This window comes from Theropithecus gelada, chromosome 8, assembly GCF_003255815.1.
Source record: "Theropithecus gelada isolate Dixy chromosome 8, Tgel_1.0, whole genome shotgun sequence".
In the NCBI taxonomy this organism is placed as follows: domain Eukaryota; kingdom Metazoa; phylum Chordata; class Mammalia; order Primates; family Cercopithecidae; genus Theropithecus; species Theropithecus gelada.
The window spans coordinates 70695515-70717674 of NC_037676.1; the positions used below are offsets into that span (position 1 = coordinate 70695515).

Consider the following 22160-nt stretch of genomic DNA (forward strand, 5'->3'; position numbering starts at 1 on the left):
GTGAAGGGAACCCATGCCTGAAAAAAATTTCAAATTAATTTCATGGGTTTTTGGTTTTTGGTTTTTTTGTGTGTGTTTTTGTGTGTGTGGGTTTTTTTGTTTGTTTGTTTGTTTGTTTGTTTGTTTGTTTTTGACAGAGTCTCTGTCACTTGGGCTGGAGTGCAGTGGCACAATCTCAGCTCACTGCAACTTCTGCCTCCTGGGTTCAAGTAATTCTCCTGTCTCAGCCTCCTGAGTAGCTGTGATTACAGGCGCCCACCACCACACCCGGCTAATTTTTGTATTTTTAGTGGAGACGACGGGGTTTCACCATACTGGTCAGGTCTCAAATTCCTGACCTCAGGTGATCCACCCACCTCGGACTCCCAAAGTGCTGGAATTACAGGCATGAGCCTCCACACCCTGCCAATTTCATAGTTTTATATGATATAATCTTAATCATATGAATATATAAAACTGATTCATAGCAGATTTAAAAGTCGAATTTACAGATGAAATTAAACAAGAAGTACTTTTGCGTGTGTACATTATTTTTGATCTGAGGTGACCTGTATGTTTTGTCAAGTGTATTTAATGACTCGTGGACTTGGTTTTTGTTCAATCTTGAAATCACTTTGTTGCGATTTGATATATATTTTGTTTTAACAGAATCCAAAGGAACAAGAAGGGATTTCAGAAGCTATGATAAACCTTGGCAATTAAATGCAAAGAAGCCTAAAAAATCAAAAAGTGACCTTGCTGTGTCTAATATTTCTCCACCATCAACGGACTCCAAATCATGTAAGGAAGTTTCTTATTCAAATGCTATTCAAAGCATGTAAGTTTATGTTGTTAAGAAAATGAAGAAAAGGTGGTCATTGAAGCCCAACTTTTCATCTGATATTTCTGGCCTTTAATCTTAGTGAATTTCACTTTTACTCTGCATTTGATCTTTATTCATATGTATCTATTTGCTTGCTTATATTCTCAAACATGTGTAATTCACTTAGACCCTTTTTGAATATAATATTCCTTGAAGAATATAAACTGCATGGAGCAGGTCTCTTGCCTCTCATAGTCAATTGCAGCATTACATCATATTGAAAGCAGTACCTACCTATATTTAATGAAGTACATAAAAGCAAATTAAATCTCTTAGAGTAGAAGCAAAGAAGATTTCTATTCAAAACATTTAGTAAAATTTTTTTAAAAAATATTTCATCTGGGATTTTCCTGAAATCCTACTGATTAATTTGTGATGGAAGTCCCTATATTTATTCTCTTCCCTACTACTTTAATGTCTGTTTTTATGTTACAACAAAGGAATGACTGAGGCTGGGTATTTTATAAAGCAAAGAGGTTTATTTGGCTTACAGTTCTGCAGGCTGTACAAGAAGCATGACACTAGCATCTGCTTCTTGTGAGAGTCTCAAGAAGCTTCCACCCATGGCAGAAGGTGAAGGGACACACGCATCATATGGCGAGAGGAAGGAGAAAGAGAGAGGGGAGGGAAGTGCCAGGCTCTTTTTAACAATCAGATCTTGTAAGAATTAATAGAGTGAGAAATCACTCCTTACCATGAGGACAGCACCAAGCCATTTATGAGGAATTGACTCCCATGACCCAAACACCTTCCACCAGGCCCCACCTCCAATATTGGTGATCAGATTTACCATGTGATTTGGAGAGGACAAATATCCAAGCTATACCACCTAAATATCTCTTCTCTCTCAATGTCCCACTGCTTTGGTAGCTACTGGGATTCTCCAGTGCTCTGCTATCCCCACATATGTATAAACATGTCAAAAAATCTCAGGAACCTCTAGCAAATCACAGCTATTCTTAGAAGAAAAGAGAGCTTGCAAGCTGTTCTTCTTATACATCAATTCCTTGTGCTTGTTACAGGGTGAGATGTTTGATTTTAGTTTCAACAGAGAAAGGAGTAGGCAGAAAATATTTATCTTTGTTTGAAAATGTTTGAAAACCACTATGTGCTAACTGGAATCTGCATCTGGGTCATTTGTGAAAGCAACTAGATTTAACTTTATGAGCAGCTTCATTTACATAGTGGTACTCATAAAAAAATATTGCATTAACCACATCAAGTTCTTGTGAGAATTATATGAAGTGTGAACAACTTAAAATGTTCTCTAGAAATTGTGATTGTAACCAAATTGTCCCGCTTCATCATTTTGGTATATAGAATTAGGTTCAAACATTTAAAAAAATATTCAAGTTTAAAATTTGCATGTCTTTTTTACAACAGTATAGTTAGTAATACCCAACATAGTGCCTGTTTCAATTAATAAATTCTAAATGATAAAAATGAATAAAGGAAGAAACAAAAAATGCAATGAATAAAGTCTCAGTCTCCCTTTTCATCATGGATCCCTACCTCTCTGTCTTTTTACTCTTGCTCTCTTCCATGATAAGTTCAAAACCTTAGGAGATTACTAAATTATAGAATCAGTTCTCGATTTGACCACTTCATCATTAAGAGGAGAATGCCTAAAGGCCCGCTCATTGTGCAGGTCCTGTGCTCTTTATAGGATGCTATCTAGCCACAGGGTGCTGCTGGTAGTCTGGTGTCTGATTATACTCCTTTTTACTCAGGTAACCTACTCCCAACCTCTAGTTTTACTAGACTGTTACCAAGCTTTTTAAAGCAGAAATAATAATAAAATAGCATGTTTTTTTTTTAAATAGCATATGTAGAATTAATATATACGACAATAAGAGCACAACAGATTAAGGGTTATTCTTTAGAAATACTTGTTAAAACAAATTATTTCTGAAGTAATAAAATATCTTTGCACATAGATTGTGATGAATTAAAGATGCATTTTTCTTCTCTAAAGCATTACTGAGAACTAGCACAAAATGCTTAAATTAAAAATTAGTAGACACATTATAATGGGATGTGAAAAAAATCATTCATCCTCACAAAACAAAGACAGGAGAAAAGTAACAGAGAAAGAAAGGACAGATTGGAAAAATAGAAGATGGACACCAATATTGTAAGTTGAAATACAGATGTGCCCACAATTATAATAAATATAAATGTACTAAACATTCCAATTAAAGCAAGTATTGTCAGACTGAATAAAGAGTATAGATTTTTTAAAATATAAGAAACATACTAAAAATATGCAGATACAAACAATTTGAAGTTCTAGCAAAAAGAAGTCTATATGGCTAGAGTAATATCAAAATAAAAACTCAAGACACAGGACATTACCAGAGATAAAGAGATCATATCATAATCATAAAAGGTTATTTAATTAAGAAGACATAATACTACTAAAGGGTTATGCACCCAATAACAAAAGTTCTCAATACATGATGCAAAAATTTATAGATCTAAAGGAAGATGTAAACAGAATAAATTGACTGAAAAAATTTAGTAAGAATATAGAAGATTTGAACAAGACTATCAACTACATTGACTTAATATTTATAAACACTATACTCAACAAAGTCACATAGAAAAGCAAACAAACAACAAAACAAACAAACAAACACAAAATCATACCTGAAGAGAGATAAACAATTTTTAGAGATGTTCCAGTTACTATGGCTTATAAAAAAATCACGCCAAGATTTTTTTTACATAAAGTTAACATAAGATTATCCTAAAATGTACAATTCAGTGGCATTCAGTACATTCACAATATTATGCTACCTAGTCCCTATCTAGTTTGAAAATATTTTCATCATCCCAAAAGGAAATCATGTACCCATATACATTACAATCATGTAAGTAGTGACTCAACATTCCCACCTCCCACCAGTCCCTGGCAACCTGCTTTTTGTCTCTATGAATGTATCTATTCTGGGTACTGGCATGTCTTGGAGATATTGTGGGTTCAGTTCCAGGCCACTGCAATAAAGTGAATATCACAATGTCAGTCACACAATTTTTTTTGTTTCCCAGCATCTAAAAAAGTTATATTTATACTCTACTGTAGTCTATTTAGTGTGCAACAACATTATGTGTAAGAAAACAATGTATATATTTTAAATAAAGATACTTTATTGCCAAAGATTCTAACAATCACCTGAGCTTTCAATGAGTCATAACCATTTTGCTGGTGAAGAACCTTGCCTTGATGTTGATGGCTGTGGACTGATCAGGGTGGTGGCTACTGAAGGTTGAGGTGTCTGTGGCAATTTCCTAAAATGAGACAGCAATGAAGTTTGCCAATGGACTCATGGAGCCAATTGACTCTTCTTTTCATGAAAAAGTTATTCATAGCATGTGATGCTATTTGGTAGCATTGTACACAGAGTATAACTTCTTTCAAAATTGGAGTCAATCCTCTTAAACCCTGTCACTGCTTTATCAACTAAGTTGATGCAATATTTTAAGTTGATGCAGTATTTTAAGTCACTGTTTTATCAACTAAGCTAATGTAACATTTTAACAATGTTCACAACATCTTCACCTAGAGTAGATTCTGTTTCAAGAAACCACTTTTTTCTACTCATCCATAAGAAGCAACTCCTCATGCATTCAAGTTCTATCATGAGATTGTGGCAATTCAGTCACATCTTCAGGCGCCGCTTCTATTTCTAGTTCTCTTGCTATTTCCACCATATATTCAGTTACTTCCTTCACTGAAGTCTTGAACACTTCAAAGTCATCAATGAGGGTTGGAATTTACTTCTTCCAGGCTCCTATTAATATAAATATTTTGATCTCCTCCCATGAATCACAGATGTTCTTAATGGCATCTAGAATGGTAAATCTTTTTAATGAACTTTTTCAAGTTATTTGCCCCCAGATCCATCAGAGGAATCACTATCTATGGCAGATATACCCTTATAAAATGTATTTCTTAAGTAACAAGACTTGAAAGTCCAGATGAAACTTGTTGATTCATGGATTGCAGAATAGACATTGTGTTAACAGACATGAAAATATTAATCTCCTTCTACATTGCCATCAGCACTCTGGGGTGACTGGGTGCATTGTCAATGAGCAGTAACTTTTTGAAAGGAAGCTTTTCTTCTTAGCAGTAGGTCTCAACAGCAGGCTTAAAATGATTAGTAAACCATGCTGGAAACAGATGTGCTGTCATCCAGGCTTTGTTGTTTTATTTATAGAGCACAGACAGAGTAGATATAGCATAATTCTTACAGTCCCCAGGATTTTTGGTATGGTAAATAAGCATTGACTTCAACTTAAAGTCACCAGCTGCATTAGCCCCTGACAAGGGAGTCAGCCTATCCTTTGAAGCTTTGAAGCCAGGCACTGACTACTTCTCTCTAGCTGTGAAAGTCTTAAATGGCACCTTCTTCCAGCATAAGACTGTTTTGTCTACATGGACAATCTGTTGTTTAGTGAAGCCACCTTCATCAATTGTCTTAGCTAGATCTTCTGGGTCACTTGGTGTGTCTTTTCCATCAGCACTTGCTACTTCATCTTATACTTTTATGTTATGGAGATGGCTTATTTCCTGAAACCTCATGAACCAACCTCTGCTACCTTTCAACTTTTCTTCTGCAGCTTCCTCAGCCTTCATGGAATTGAGGAGAGTTAGGACCTTGCTTTGGATTAGGCCTTGGCTTAGGGGAATGTCGTGGCTCATTTGATCTTCTATCCAGACAACTCAGACTTTCTCCATCAGCAATAAGATTCTTTCACTTTCTTACCATTCATGTGTCTACTGGAATAGCACTTCTAATTTTCTTCAAGAACTTTTCATTTGCATTCTCAACTTGGCTAAATGTTTGGCACCAGAGGCCTAGCTTTCAGCCTACCTTGTCTTTCAACATGGCTTCCTCACTAAGCTTAATCATTTCTATCTTTTCCAGAGACCTGCAACTCTTCCTTTCACTTGAACACTTAGAGGCCATTGTAGGGTTTTAAATTGGCCTAATTTCAAAATTGTTGTGTTTCAGGGAATAGGGAATCACAAGGTGAAGGAGAGAGGTGAGGGAATGGCTGATCAGTGGAGCAGACAGAACACACACATTTATTGGTTAAGTTCACCATCTTACATGGGTGTGGTTTGTGGCACCTGGAAACAATTACAACAGTAATATCAAAGATCACTGATGGAAAAAATTTAAAATATTGTTAGATTTACCAAATATTACACAGAGGCACAAAATGAGCACATGATGTTGGAAAAATTAAGCTGATAGACTTGTTCAATGCAGGGTCTCCACAAATGTTTAATTTGTAAAGAAACAAAAATAATTGTCTGCAAAGCATTATAAAATGAAGCACAGTAAAGCAAGGTATTCCTGTATACCACAGGAGTGAAATCACAATGTATGAACTTTTGTCTCTGACTTACTTTACTTAGCATGTTTTTGTGGTTTATCTACAGTGTGGTGTACACTACTTCAGTCCTTTTCGTGACTGAATAATATTCCATTGTGTGGTTAAACCACATTTTGTTTATCCATTCGTTTGCTGATGGGTGTTTTGTTTGCTTCTATCTTTTAGCTATCTTGAATCATATTGCTATGAACATTCATATACAAGCATTTTTATTGCCTTTTTCATTATTTGGATAATTGATATTATATAATATAGATACTATAATAATTTATATTACTATATAATTGATTTGCTGGGTTATATAATAATTCTATGTGTAACTTCGAGGAGATGCCAACTTTTTTCAAAGAAGCTACACCATTTCACATGCTTACTAGCAATATACAAGGGTTCCAATTCTTCATATATTTACCACATCTTGTTATTTTCCTTTCTTTCCTTTCCTTTTTCTAAAAAATTTATAGCCATCCAGTTGGATGTAAAGTGGTATCTCGTTGTTGTCTTGATTTGCATTTCTCTAATGGCTAATAGTTCTGAGCATCCTTTCAAGTGTTTCTTGGCCATTTGAATATCTTCTTTGGAAAAATGTCTATTCATACTCTTAGCTCATTTTTTAAGTGAGTTGTTACTCTTTATTCTTGAGTTACGAGAGTTTTTTGTATTCTGGATACTAGATCCTTATCAGAGATATGATTTATGAATATTTTTCCATTTGGGGGATTATTTTTTACTTTATTAGTAGTGTTATTTTATGTACATTAGTTTTTTAATTTTGATGAAGCTCAATTGATCTATTTTCCTTTCTTTTTGGCTTGTGTTTTTGGTGTCATATCTAAGAAACTCTTGCCAAATCCCAGGTCATAATGACTTATCTCTATAGTTTCTTCTAAGAGTTATAGTTTATGCTCTTACATGCAGGTAGTTGTTCCATTTTGAGTTAATTTTTGTATATAGTAGATGATGGGTGTCCAACTCCATTTTTTGCCATGTGGATAATCAGTTGTTGCCTCAATACTGATTTTTTGAAAATACTATTCTTTTCTCATTGAATAATCTTGTCACCCCATTGAAAAATCAAGTAACCGTGAATATGAGGGTTTATTTATAGACTCTCAATTCCATTCCATTAAGCTACATGTTTATCCTTTTTTGAGTACCACACACACTATTTTGATAACTGTAGTTACGTAATAAGTTTTGAAATTGGAAAGTATGAATCCTCTGACTTCATTTTTCTCTTTTTCTCTCTCAGGATTGTTTAGGCTACTCTGAGGGCCCTGAAGTTCTATATGAATTTTAGAATCAGTTGTTTAAAATATTTCTGCATAAAGGCCATTTGGATTTTCTTAGGAAATGCATTGAATCTGTGGATCACTTTGGAGAGTATTGTGACCGTAAAAAGGTTTCCAAATCATGACCATGTAATGTCTTCATTTATTTAGATCCCCTTTAATTTCATTAAACAATGTTTTCTAGTTTGTGTTGTGCAAGACTAGCATGTCCTTGGTTAAATTTATTTAAGCAGATCTTATTCTTTCAGATGCTATCATAAATGGAATTGTTTCTTATTTTCATTTTTAGATTTTCATTGCCAGGGTGTAGAAATAAAACCAATTTTTGTGTTTTGATCTTATTTCCCAAAATTTTGCTGAACGAGTTTATTGGTTCTAACACTTTATTGTGAATTATTTAGGACTCTCGAAAAGATCAGATTATGCCATCTAAATATAGGGATAGTTTAACTTCTTCCTTTCCAATTTGGTTGCCTTTTATTTTTCTTTTCTTGCCTAATAGCTCCAGTTAGAAATTCCAATACAAGGTTGAACAGAAGTGATGAAAGCAGGAAGGTATCCTTTTCTCATTATTCATCTTAAGGGAAAGACTTTTGGTCTTATATCATGGAGTGTCGTGTTAGCTGTGAGTTTTTCGAAAATGTCTTTTATCATGTTGAGAAAGTTGTCTTCTATTCCTAGTTCGTTGGATATTTTTATCAGGAAGGTGTGTTGCATTGTTTTCCAGTGTTTTTTCTCGATCAGTTGAGATAATCATGCAGTTTTTGTTATTCTATTAATATGATGTGTTACATTTTATAATTTTCTTAAATAACCCTTGAATTCCTAGGATAAATACTTGGCCATGATATATAATCCTTTTAATATACTGCTGGATTTAGTTTGTTACCGTTTTATTGAGGATTTTGCATCTACATTCATAAAAGATATTGGTTTGTAATCTTCTTTTCTTGTAATGTCTTTATCTTTGGTACTTGGGCAATGCTGGCTTCTTAGAATAAATCAGAATATGTTCCCTTTTCTTCAACTTTTTTGGAAGAATTAATAAAACTTGGTGTTAATTCTTCTTTAAGTGCTGGGTTGAATTTACCAGTGAAGCCACTTTATTATGGCCTTGTCCTTGTTGGGAGATTTCTTTATTAGTGAGTCAAAGTCTTTACTTGTTATAAATCCATTCTGATATTCTATTTCCTCTTAAGTCGGTATTGATAGTTCGCATGTTTCTAGAAATTTTCTAAGTCATCCAGTTTATTGGCATTTGATGGTTTATAGTATTCTCTTATAATAATTTTTAGTTTTCTTAAGGTTTGTAGTAATGTCTCACTTTTATTTCTAACTTTAATAATTTGAGTTTTCTTTTTAAATCAATCTAGCTAAAGATTTCTTAACTTTTTCATCTTTCTAAAGAACCAACTTTTGGTTTTGCTGATTTTCTCTATTGTTTTTCTGTCTTCTATTTCATTGATCTCTGCTTTAACCTTTACTATGTTCATCCTTTTGGTAGCGTGGGTTTATTATGCTCTTCCTTTTCTACTTCCTTAAGGTGTAAAGTTAGGTTTTAGATTTGATATCTTTCTTCTTTATTAATGGGGACACTTACTGCTATAAATTTCTGTCTGAGCACTGCTTCCACTGCATACCATAAGGTTCAGTATGTTGTTTTCATATTTTTTGGTCACAAAGTATTTTCTAATTTATCTTGTGATTTCTTCTTTGTCTCATTCATTATAAATGAGCATATTGTTAAATTTTCTTATATTTGTAAATTTCCCATTTTTCTTTGTCCTTTGACTTCTAGTTTTATTCTTTTGTTGTCAGAGAAGATACTTGGTATGATTTCAATCCTTTACAATTTTTGAGACTTGTTTTGTTGCCTAACATAAGATCTCTCCTAGAGAATGTTACATGCGCACTTGAGAAGAATGTGTATTCTTGTTAGGTGGAATGTTCTGTATACATCTGTTAGGTCTTACTGGTTTATAGTGTTGTTCAAGTCCTTCATGTCCTTATTGATCTTCTGTCTGTTTGCTCCATTATCGAAAGCGGGGATTTTAAAATCCACTACTATTATTATAGGGCCCTCTAACTCTCCTTAAATTATGTCAATATTTGCCTCCTGTATTTTAAGGCTCTGCAGCTAGGTGTTTCTATGTTTATAATTATTATGTCTTCTTGGTGGATTACCCTTTTTAATCACTATATAATGCCCTTCTTTGCCTCCTATGATGATTTTTGTCCTAAAAACTATTTTTTTGATACTAGTGCAGCCACTCAGCTCTCTTTTGATTAATATTTGCATGAAATATCTTTTGATCATTATTCCTTTATTATTCTTTCTTCTCTTCTTTTAGTATTACCATTATATGTCAGCACATCATACATGTTGATCAAGTAAAAAAACTATTGACATCTCAATCAATAACTGAATGCTATTCGATACAAATTTGCATCTATTTCTTATTGTAAATATAATGAAATTAAAACTCTTTGGGTTTTAATAGAAGGATATTTTCTTAACTGAAATATTGCCTGGAATAAATATTTATAGAATAAAACCAAAAAGTTTTCTGAGCATTGTTCAGGTGTTTTGAAGAAAAAAGGAAAAAAGACATAAATATTTTAATAGTAATTAACTTCTGTGGGTAGAAAAACAGTTATGAATTCATTAAAATAATCACTGTCTAAAATTTACTTAAAGTAGCTACTGTATATTAATCAGAAGAACTTTCTGAAGAAAAAAGCAACTTCTTAGCCCATTCAAAAGACTGTGAGCTTGGTAGAATGTAATATCTTCAGTGCAGAGCATTTTGTTACCTTAATCCCCATGTATCCAGAACAGTGACAAACACATCATTTACGCTATGAGAATGAGTGCATAAATGATTGAATGGATAAATGAATAAATGCAGATAATGTAAGGATGGATTTATACTAAAATATATTCTAGCCTTTATGTGATACCAGCTTAGAAACTGTGCATTTTCAAGTAACCAAAAAATAGCACTTATAGAATTCAAACTGGCATAGGCACAAAGATCTGCAAGGTAACATTATATTATCAATCTTCAATAGTTATGTGCCATAAATAAGTAGGTTTTGATGAAAGTTTTGCCTTGTAATGTTTTGGCACTTTCAAATAACCAAAAAATAGCAGTTATACAATACAAGCTGGCATAGGGACAAAGATCTGCAAGGTAGCATTATAGTATCAATCTTCAATAGTTATGTGTCATAGATAAGATAAGTATGGTTTGATGAAGGTTTTACCTTGTAATATTAAGTATTTCTACTGGTTACCTATTGTGTGGAATGGTTGTGGATGATGAGTAGAATTTTGGCGGAAATGACAAGAAAGACGTTGTCTATCAATATTCTGTGCATGATAGTGAATGCTGATCCTTTATAACCATTTCAAATTTATAATCCAGATGAGAAAATTGAGGTAAATATGCTGGTTTAGGTTAAAACCAAAAGTTGATATCAACTCTCAGTTGTTTTGTTTACATTTTTGAATTTAAGGGAGCCTTTCTCAGGGTTTTTTTTTTTTTTTTTTTTAAATGATGCATTTAGCACAGAATATACAAAGATAAATAGCTGGATATTTATAGACTGTCATTATAATTTTAGGGAAAAAAGAGAGTATATACATACATATATGTATAGAAAGTACAAGCTACACAAATATAAAAAAATGAGGACAGGAGAACAATAGCTGAAAAATCATGATATGGATATACAGAAGGCAGAAGACATGAAGTAATTATCTCAATATAATCAGTTTTCAGTATTTCATAACCGTAGTACTGGGGATATTTCCTGGCATATTTAAAATGAAAGTAAAGTACTTGGGGAGAACTTTCAGATAAGAACATTAACATTTTTTAAATTTTAGAAAACAAGGTTGAGAGTTATTTTGGTTCAAAAGAAATATATAGACAGTATCTCAAATGTTATGTGGAGGAAACAGTAAATTTGTTTTAAACTCACAGAAACTATTGGTGGAGGTCATATTGAGTTAGAATTTGATGACTATAATAAAGAATTGTTCAAAAATTAGCACTCCTTGATATACAATAGACTGCTCTGTAACATAGTGTCCTCGGGGAAGACTGAGGAAAAGCCATTGGCAAGGTGCTGTGGGTGGCCTCCTGCACTAGAGTGAGCTCTGTGTCAGTGACCCCAAAGACTCTCTTGAATCTCAGATTCTGTCATCTTCCTCTACAGGTTTTATTAGATAGTTGATACTGTTCTTCTATTTCTCATTTTCCCTGTGGATATTTTTAAAAACATTTTTAAATGCTAACCCTTTACTTTTAAGATGTAGTATGACTTAAATAAGGTTTTCAATCTATCAGAAAAGTTTAGAGATGTTCTTATCCAAAGACAGTATATCAGACAAATGACTTCCCAAATTTCTTTCCATTACTTATCAAAACAGCTTTTGAAATCACCCAGCATGGCTGATTAGATCCTGATTATACCGTGGCTTTGGTTGTCCTAGTTGGATTCCCATGATAAGTTATGCAAGATTTGTTATATGTATCAAATTGTCACAAGCTACAAAAACATCACAAGAAATTGGTCTCAGCTCCTCTGAGAAGTTGCCAAGGAAAAGTTCTTGGGTACAGTATTAATTAGTTCTCTATTGTACAGCATATAATTTTCCCAAAACTCAGTGGCTGAAAACAGCAACAATTTGTGGTTTCTCATGATTCTGTGTGTAGACTGGCCAGTTCTGCTGGCCTCACCTGACGTGCCCGTGTGGTGCATTCAGTGGGTAGGTCTGCAGGTGCTGGGCTCAGCTGGGATGATGGGAAGCTGGGCTGTGTCTGGTAGATATCTCGGGATATTGACTAGGATTTGAAAAAAAACCTGAGTTCTTGTTTTGTAAATTAAAAAGAAAATATAAAGAGAGACCTTGATAGCATATAGTAATTAGCAGAAAATCAGGTAATGTAGTGATACAGATTGCAGGTTAGAGAAATTATTCAAAGAAGGTTAACAAAAGTGCCAAAGTTTTAAGGAATCTGATATAAATATTGTTTTTTCCACTCCCTCATCTGAACTTCTCTCTCTTAAACCTAGGTTCCTCCATAGGTTTCCCATGGGGAATGGCCTGTAAGGTAGCAGTCGTGGGCCTGGAAGTGTTTACTAGATTGATCATGGTCACTATGTCTACTCTCTGCTGCTAGCACACTGGTGTGTTAATAATTTTAGTTGATATCCCTGTCCCAGGGTCCCTTAAACCAAGAAGCTCAGATGAGGCAGCGGCATTCATTTTCAATTGTTAATTTCTAGGTTTATTTAAATTACAGAAGGAATATTTATTTATTTTGACAATGTAAAATATACAGACCTCTAGAAAGTGAAATAGTCTCCTTCACTTGTCTCCCCTCAAATTCTACTCCCCTAGAAATAGTTTGTATCTTCGTATAGTCTTTTCCTTGTACTCATTAGCAGATATGATATGGATGGGTTGGTTTGCTGCATAAAAGTGACCTTAAGCTGTACATGTTCTTAAGCAATGTGTTTTTATTATTTTAAAATGCATTGTCTGGCTATTAATAAAAAGAAAAATAATAGATGTTAGCAAGGAAGCAGAGAAAAGAGAACTCTGTTTTTTTGTTTTCTGAGATGGAGTCTCACTCCATCACCCAGGCTGGAGTACAGTGGCACGGTCTCGGCTCACTGCAACCTCTGCCTCCCAGGTTGAAGCTATTCTCTTGCCTCAGCCTCCCAAGTACTGGGACTACAGGCGCCCGCCACCATGCCCAGCTAATTTTTGTATTTTTTTTTTTTGGTAGACATGGGGTTTCTCCATATTGGACAGGGTGGTCTCAAACTCCTGACCCCGTGGTCCACCCTCCTTGGTCTCCCAAAGGGCTAGGATTATAGGCGTGAGCCACCATGCCTGGCTGAAAAGTGAACTCTTACACACTGTTAGTGGGAAGGTAAACTAGTACAGCAACTATGGAGAACTGTATGGAGATTCCTCAAAAAACTTAAAAAGAACCACCATTCAATCCAGCAATCCCCCTACTGGGTATCTACCAGAGGAAAAGCAAACAATATGTCCAAAAGATACTGTCTCTCACATGTCTATTAAAGCACTATTCATGATAGAAAAAATGTGGAATCAACCTAAGTGTCCATCAGTGGATATATGGATAAAGAAAATGTGGTGCGTATACACAATGAAATACTACTTGGTCATTAAAAAAAAGAATGAAATCATGTCATTGGTGAAACTGGAGGTTATTATCTTAAGTGAAATAATCCAGGCACAAAAAGACTAATATTGCATACCCTAACTTATATGTGGGAGCTAATAAAGCTGATCCCTTGCAGGTAAGGCAATGAAAGATAGATAACAGAGACTGGGAAGGGTGATTGGGACATGGGGGAGAATGAAAGAAGTGGGCTAAAGGGTAGTATAAGCATATGGTAAGATAGAAGGAATAAATTCAATGTTTGATAGAACAGTAGGGTGACTATAGTTAACACAAGTGTACGGTACTCTGTCGATGCACACCCTAAGTGTTGGTTAAATATGTACTCTATGTTGATATTATTATAGTTAATTAATTAACATTGTTCACAGTTAAGCCATACAGTGACTTGATTACTACATGTTATATACATGTAACAAAATTTCATGTATACCTTATACATTTGTACAAATAAAAATAAAAATAAAATGCACTGTGGAAATATCTTTATGGTAATATACTTAGATTTAACTTGCCCTTTTAAATAATTGCATACAATGTGAATATGAGATAATTTATTCAACCATTCCTTTGTTGAAGGACATTTAAATTACTAACAGGGTTTTGTGGTCACAAAATATTTGCTAAAATAAACAAAGTCTTGCACTTTCTGTGAAAATGAGCACCTTGTACATATGTATTTAAATACAGGTGCTTTCATTTCTTTATGATGACTTTGCCAGACATAAGATTGCTGGGTTACAGGGCTGGTGCATTTTTCATCGTAATAGATATTGCCAGATTACTTTTTAAAAAGGTGACAGAATGATATATTTCGTTACGTGGAGACTATTTCCTATGTCCTTACCATATAAATATTTTAAAAATTTATTTTATTTTTATCAAAACATAATGGTACATGGTTTAAAAAAAGTAGTACTGAGAGAGTAGTGTCCTTTTTTCTACCCAACTCGGCTCCTAACCTGCAATCACTTTCACCTCTTTTAGATGTTGCTTCTGGTCCCTAAATCTACACAATCAAACATAAAGTTCTCTTCCTTTTTAAATTTGAGGCATTATCTCTTGACATCCTTCATACCTTGTGCTCCAAACTCTAGCCTCCATCTCATCCTGGCTGCATAGTAATGCAGTTATTTCAAATGTTGATTAAATATGTACTCTACATTGGTATTCTTATGACTAATTAATTAATATTGTTCATGATTGAGCCTTAGATGTCCAACTGTTCTAGAATTGATAGTTCTCTTGCTTTTCTGCTTGCTTTGTTTACTATGTACCCATCTCTAATGTTTTGCCAAACTCTACCCAAAGAGTTAAACCTTCTCAATATGATCAGAGACAAGTAAACTTAACTTCTATTTTATATTTATTCTTTATTTTAAAAATTTTTAGAGACTTCTCTTCTGTAGCCCTCTGTCCTCTTGCTCCATGTTTGACTCATTGGTTTCTAGACTTCTCAACTGCCTTTTAGACTGTCTTTCACTATCTTCCTGAGAATTCCCTGTTCCTTTTCCATATTGGGAGAGTGGGAGGTCACCTGTTTCCTGAAATCCAAGTCTTGCCAGTTTTTTATTTACTTGGTTATTTTGGTAGAGTACCTCCAGTAGGAGCTTTCTGTAAAAGAATGCTTTTGCAAGATAACTTTTTCAGTTCTTCAAAGTATCCTAATTAGTTCCTTAGTTGAGTATACAGTTCTAAGAAGTACTCTATAGTTGGAATTTGGAAGGAATTGCTTCTTTGTCTTCTTAGGCCAAGTGTTACCTTTGAGAAGTCTGGTATTAATTTGATTTACTATTTTTGCCCCTGAAAAGTTTTACATTGTTTTCTTTATTGCACTATTAAAACATGTTTTTAAATATGCCTTGACTTGTGCTGGACATTTAATGGGCCCTTTAAATCTGAAAAGCAATTAAGTTCTTATATTATTATTACTTTGACATTGTCCTCCTGGATTGAAGCTTTAATATTTAAATGGTGTGAGATATTGACTTTCTTAGCATCCCTCTGTTCAGAGACTTAGGTTTCAGTTTTCTTTGCCTTGTGAAATCCAGTTACCACTCATCCATCTATTTTGCATCTTCTCTCAAAATATATTGCTACTTCTTGCCTAATAATGTCTTCTCTGCTTGTTCAACTTACTCTTTGAGGAAAGAAATCCCTTCACTGTAGTGCCATTTTAGTGGGAATTTGAGGGGGACATGAAGATAAATACATATATTTAGCCTTCTATGAATGTCCTAAAAATATTTACTAAATAATTACCAGTTGCTGTTGAGGGAATTAGTGTTTTTTTAAGCTGATGACATAATACAAAGTACATTTTGCCTGTGTGTTTCTCTCTGTGTTATAGAAATGATTAGTTTTAAGTCAATACCTGACTTTTCTTTTCTCTGTAAACTCCACCACACTTCCCTTTACTTTTTCAGTTAAAATATTTTCTTTAAACCTGGCTTCATATCTTCCCCTCTGTTTTCTCACAAGAAAATCATCTTCAAGACAAACATTTTTTTATTCTATACATTGATCTTGGTACAATCTTTCACATAATGGTGAATGGTCAGTTTGTGTCATTATGTAGCATGCTTATGAAATTACCATTTTTTTTAAACATAGTGCCAAGGTCAGTAGAGCATCCAAAGTGGAACTGGAGGACTAAACCACAAAGCCGTGATTTTGATGAATTGAATCACATCCTTCAAGAGAGCAAGAAGCTGGGGAAAGCCCTTGAGAATCTCTCCCGAAGTAAGTTCATTTACTTGATTATAATTGAAACTCCTAACCAATATTAAAGCAGAAGCATTCATTACTCGTGCCAATAACCCATGTATAACGTCCTCATTCTAATTCTGCAAGAGGCTGAGTAGTTCTAAGGGCATGAGATTGGAAAGGAACTTGCTTTTGCATATTATACAGATTCTTGGGTAGACTGATAACATGGAGTAGAAAGAGCTGTAGAACTCCTCATAGCTGTTTGGCTCCAACATTTCTACATGGTTTCTGTTATCCAGTTTAAATGTGCACCTACTGGTAGCTTCTTCATTCTTTTCTTTGGAAACATACTGTTTTGCATCTTTCTAATTAATTAACATACCCATTGCCTCTGTGAGTTTTTGATGTCTCTAAACTTCTTAAAGATGGTAGCTGGACCAAATTCTTCTTAGAATCTTTTCAGAGTCTAGCACGATGCCTAGGGATTTTTTTTTTTTTTTTAAATGAAAGCAACATCTCTGTAATCTGAGGACTTAGGTTATGGTTTTGCTCTGCCGTCTATGACATAAATCATAATAAATCAGATAAATCATTTAACCTCCATGTGTCTTGGTTTGCTCATCTCCAAAACTGAAAGACATGATTATGCCTCCTTCTTCTGCTAGGTGTGAAGGCTTAAAAATGATACATTTCAAGTAAAACCTTTTAAATCACTGTTATTGTCATAAGAGTTGGCAATTAAATGATTATTTAGATTTAATAAATTCACTTATATATGCAGCCATACATATACATTTTATGGTTTTAGTAGTGAGTTAAAAGTATTCCTACATTTCTTTGGTTCTGTTAAGTTTTTCTCAATTTTAAAAATTAGGCACCTTTAGAAGCCCATTGATGCCATGACCTCACCAAAATTTTATTTTATTCCCATAGAATACTAAAGATTTTCAGTGGAAAGTAGTTAGAACACCAGCAAATTCTAGTGGATTATATTTTAGGATCTCTATTTTTATTTTAGATAGCAGAGTTTTACTAATTTCATGATTTTTATCAAAGGTAAATATTTTCTTGCTATATTTTGAAAGAATATATATATATATACTTACATATGTGGTTATACATATTTACATTTGGTATTGTATATGTATGTGTGTGTGTGTGTATACAGCTTTAGTTTTTTCAGACCTCTTCATTCATAGCTCATTAGATCCTTCTAGATTTTTGTGCAGTGAACCCTTTTCAGAAGTTAAGCTGCCTTATCACAGGATCTTATGCTTTGCCGTTAGTAAAAACCCTCTGAATGGGATTCAAGAAAACTCCATGTTTGCTTAAATTTCCTTTTGTAGAAAATAACAGTTAAGTGAGTTTTCAGCTTATGACTATATTATGTTTACGAAAAGAGCCTGATCCTCTTCATATGACAAAGGCACATATTCGTATTTATGAATCTTACCCTTTGGAGCAAAGCCTCAGGACTCTTTATAGCCTCTCAATTTACCTAATAACATGAACTAAAAGAAGGGTGATTGAAGAATGTGTCTGATCATTATAAAGACTTTCAAATAACACGGTCAATCAACTGTTGTCCTTTAAAATGTGACACCTGCCTTTCAAACACTTGTTATATTGTTAATTTGTAAGGTAGTATTTGCTCTGTTCCCCCAAATTTTTAATACAGGGATTAGACTGCATTTCAGTTATGTAGTGGCCCACATTTGTAGCAGATGCGTCAGAGTTCAAGCTGTGGACCCAGACAACCTGGCTGCGACCTTTCAGGTTGTCTTACCCTGTTTGGGTTGCTATAGCAAAATACTGTAGCCTGAGTGACTTATTAACAATAGAAATTTGTTTCTTATAGTTCTGGAGGGTGGGCAGTCTAAAATCCAGGGGCTGACACCTTTGGTATCTGATGAGGACCTGTTTCTTGGTACCATAGATTGTATATCTTAGCTGTGTCCTCACATGGTGGAAGGGGCAAGGCAACTCTCAAAGGCCTCCTTTATAAGGTCAGTAATCCCAATCATGAGAAAGGAGCCCACATGTCCTCATCACCTCCCAGGCTCCACCTCCTAACACCATCACATTGCAGATTAGAGTTTAGCTTATGAATTTTGGGAGGACACCAATACTCAGATCATAACACAGGTGGAGCCCCGCAACTGAGTCCAATGATCAGAAGCTAGTGGGGACCATGTTTAATACTTGCAGGCAAGCCTGGAAAAACAATAAAGATAGTCCTTGGTCATCAGAGTAGAAGAAATGCAGATATAGGACATTATTCTTGGGATAAAATAAGGGCCAGAAAAGCTATCAGGTGACTCCATAGTGAGGCCAGAATGAAGTGTCATAGTCAGCTCCTATAGACATAGTAGAAGGTTGCTTTTGACTTCACTTAATGGTTTTAAGCGACTCTGCTTTCTTAGGGTATTCTGGTGGGATTTATGTGAGTTAAGAGGATGGTTGGTTACATATAGAAGACTTGCTCTTTTCTTTGACTATTTTTCTGAGCAAAATGATACTTTCTTAGAATGACTTGAGTTTCTATGATTTTCTGTATCTGAGCTTTAATATTGAATTGTCTTAGGCACGTGTTTACTACCAAGTTATCAACATGCCTGCCCTGGTCAGTATACACGAATACAAATGCAGTTTTACTGTTTGCTGATGATTGTTTATCAGTCTAATTGCCCAGAGTTTAGCTATGTAATGGCATTCCTACTTCCTCCAACTTGAACCAGGATGTAATTCATTTTCATCTGACTCTTATAGTAGTTTCAACTTGTTAACTCTTTTTCTATGATAGTAGCTTTATTACCCATTGTTTTAATTACTAGGAAGACATAGGGGATGGGATTTTCCTCCAGGTACGTTCATAAGGAATACTCCATGTCTTGATATTGTGGACCTTTCTTTCCGGTGGCATAGCCATTGAGGCAAAAGGCTGAAAGTTTTTAGTGATCTAATTTTAATGTAGTCACTGATGAGAATTCACTTCATCTTAGCTGTACAGTCTAAAAAAACCTACATATTTTAGAAGTATTATTTTTTTAGTTGAGATTGACAGCAAATAATCATTTACATCTCTCAAAATGATAGTTATTTCAGCTCATCTACTGCCAACTTTTAGAGACTTAAATGAAATGAACACACACACACACACACACACACACACACACGACTCAAATAATACCAGGGAAGATTAGATAGTCTCTTCAGTTTGCAAACATGATTTCTGTTTCAGTAACAACTGTACCATGCTATTTTTCTGGCTTTTTTTCAAACTTTTCGATGTAACATTTTATCTTAAAGTCAATCATAAACTGTGGCAATCTGCATGATATTGCTCTCTTGTAAAGGCAGACATGTTAGAATGACTCCCACAGCAGCTTGTGTCACCACATAGTCATGATGAAGTAGGCATAGTGGGTTTTTGGTGCCTTGATCCCTCACTTTCTAGCATTTCTGTACTTTCCTCAAACATTACTTTTTTCTTCCCAGGAGCCTGGGCTCTTACCCATTCCTTCAAGTGTTTGCCCCCATCTCAATAGTAATTTACTACTAATTCTCTGAGGCCATGATGTAGTAGCTGTCTGATTCTTTCCTTTAAAAGACACGCCTGATTAGGTCAGAGCCATGTAGAGTAATCCCCATTCTGATTTGCTCAAAGTCTCCTGGTTAGTATTCTATTCAAGGGTGTGATAACCCTTCATGCTCAGGAGGCCCACTCAGAATCAAAGAGGAAAAGATGCCACAAAAGTGAATCCTGAGGGCCATCTTAGAATTCTGCCTGCCATAGATATTATTATTGCTATTATTATTTATTCACCTATAGCATGCTCCAGCTAAGCATTTTCCAGTAGAAATGTAATGTTTGCCAGGTATACATTTTATATTTTCAAACAGACACATTTTAAAAAGTCAAAAAGAAATATGTGAAAACAATTGGAATAAAATGTTGTATTTAACCTAATATATCCAATTATTATGTTTCATTGTATTCCATATAAAAAATTTTCGAGATATTTTATGTTCTTTTTTTTTTAAATTCTAAGTCTTTAAACTCTAGTGTAAATTTTAATTCACAGCACCTCTCATTTTGGAACTAGTCACATTTCAACAGGTCAGTAGCCACAGGACAAGCGGCTACTGTACTGGACATCACTGCTCTAATATCAACAAAAAAAATCCACAAAATCTCTTCTCTTGAGATTAACTCCAGACATCATCGGTTTTCCTTCTTCCTCCTTCATACAATGTTTGAAAGAGTAGTTATGATGCGGCATTATTGTCTGGGGTAAATACCCGAGGTTCATTGTCTCACACCAAGGGCATGGAGGGCACAGACACAACAAGAAGTGGGTTTAAGAGTGGAGGTTTAATGGGCCAAACAAAGAAAAAGGAGAACAGTTCTCTCTCTTGCGCGAGAGAGGGGTGCCCAAATGGGACTTCTGGCCCGCTGCAGAGTGCACCAGATTTTATAGACAGGCTTGAGGAGGCAGTATCTGATTTACATAGGACCCAAAGATTGGTTGGACCAGGCGTGATGTTTACATAACATGCCAGGAAGCTGGCTGCCCTACCCTAATCTTATTATGCAAATAGACTTTCCACTTGGCTGGCGCCATGTTGTCTGCTCCCTACTGCACAGGCGGTTGGAAAGGAAAAGGGAAGACAGAGCCACCGTTTGAACGTCCCTACTCCCAGATAGCCTTTTCCTATTGACACAACTGCCAGCATTCACCCATGCAAGCTTCCAGCTTGCTTGTCTGTCTGCAGCTGGATTTTACAGTCTGCTCTTTGCTAGAAAAGAAAATGATTTTGGAGCTGCTTTTCATTAAAAGGAAAACCTTACTGAGGGCTTCTTTTCCCTCACTACCTGCCTAAATAATTTCTTTTTAACTCCTATATCAGTTAGTGCTTACTGTCTCTACTTGCTCATCTTCCTTCTACTCCTCAAAGCAATTATATAATGGCACCTATACTTCTGAAACTTATCTCACACTGGTCACCAAGCGATTTCCAAATTGCCAAACAGCATAAGCAGTTTTCCAGTCCTCATGTTACAAAATTTCTCTGGTAGTTGTAAACCCCGTTGATTACTCTGTCATTCTTCAGCCTCTCTGTTCGCCTCCTTTCTGGGAGCTGACCCTCCAACCTCTTTGGATGCCCTTTGCATCACTTCCTGTAGGTCTCATTCAGGAGTTTATCTTTCTTCCCTGCCACTCTTAATGCTATTCCTATGGTTCGTGATTCACCCTTTGCCTTTGTCCTTTCAAGTGCTCTCTCTGTTCAACCTTATTCACCCTCGTCATTTATCATCCCTACACAGCTAACTCAAATGAGTGTATTCATTCACCCTTATCATTTATCACCTCTACACAGCTAACTCAAATGAGTGTATTTCCATCCATACCTTTTATGCGTTTTTACAACATGCCGAAAGTGTATCTCCACTTGGCTATCCCAATGCCATGTTAAACTCAATGTATCCAAATGGACCACACCTCCCTCTTCAAATGTGACCTTCCGCTGCATGCTGTGTGTTAGGTGGTGATACTATAACTTACCTATTCTTCCAAACTGGAACCCTTCTGGATTCCTCTCTCTTCCTTACTGTTCATAACTGATTAGTTATCAAATCTTGCTAATTTTCCCCTC

General features: G+C 35.0%; 1 protein-coding gene across 5 annotated transcripts in view; it reads left to right on the top strand.

The window, feature by feature from the left end:
• Window positions 1–22160, top strand: part of C8H8orf34 (chromosome 8 C8orf34 homolog) — a 477170-nt gene that overhangs the window by 112415 nt on the left and 342595 nt on the right. For 3 of the 5 annotated variants that reach the window (XM_025394226.1, XM_025394228.1, XM_025394227.1), the window contains exons 3-4: window positions 649–780; window positions 16407–16535. In XM_025394226.1, the coding sequence (XP_025250011.1) occupies window positions 649–780; window positions 16407–16535 (261 nt within the window). The remainder of the gene's footprint in view (window positions 1–648; window positions 781–16406; window positions 16536–22160) is intronic. The other 2 variants (XM_025394229.1, XM_025394230.1) reach the window with 1 other exon arrangement.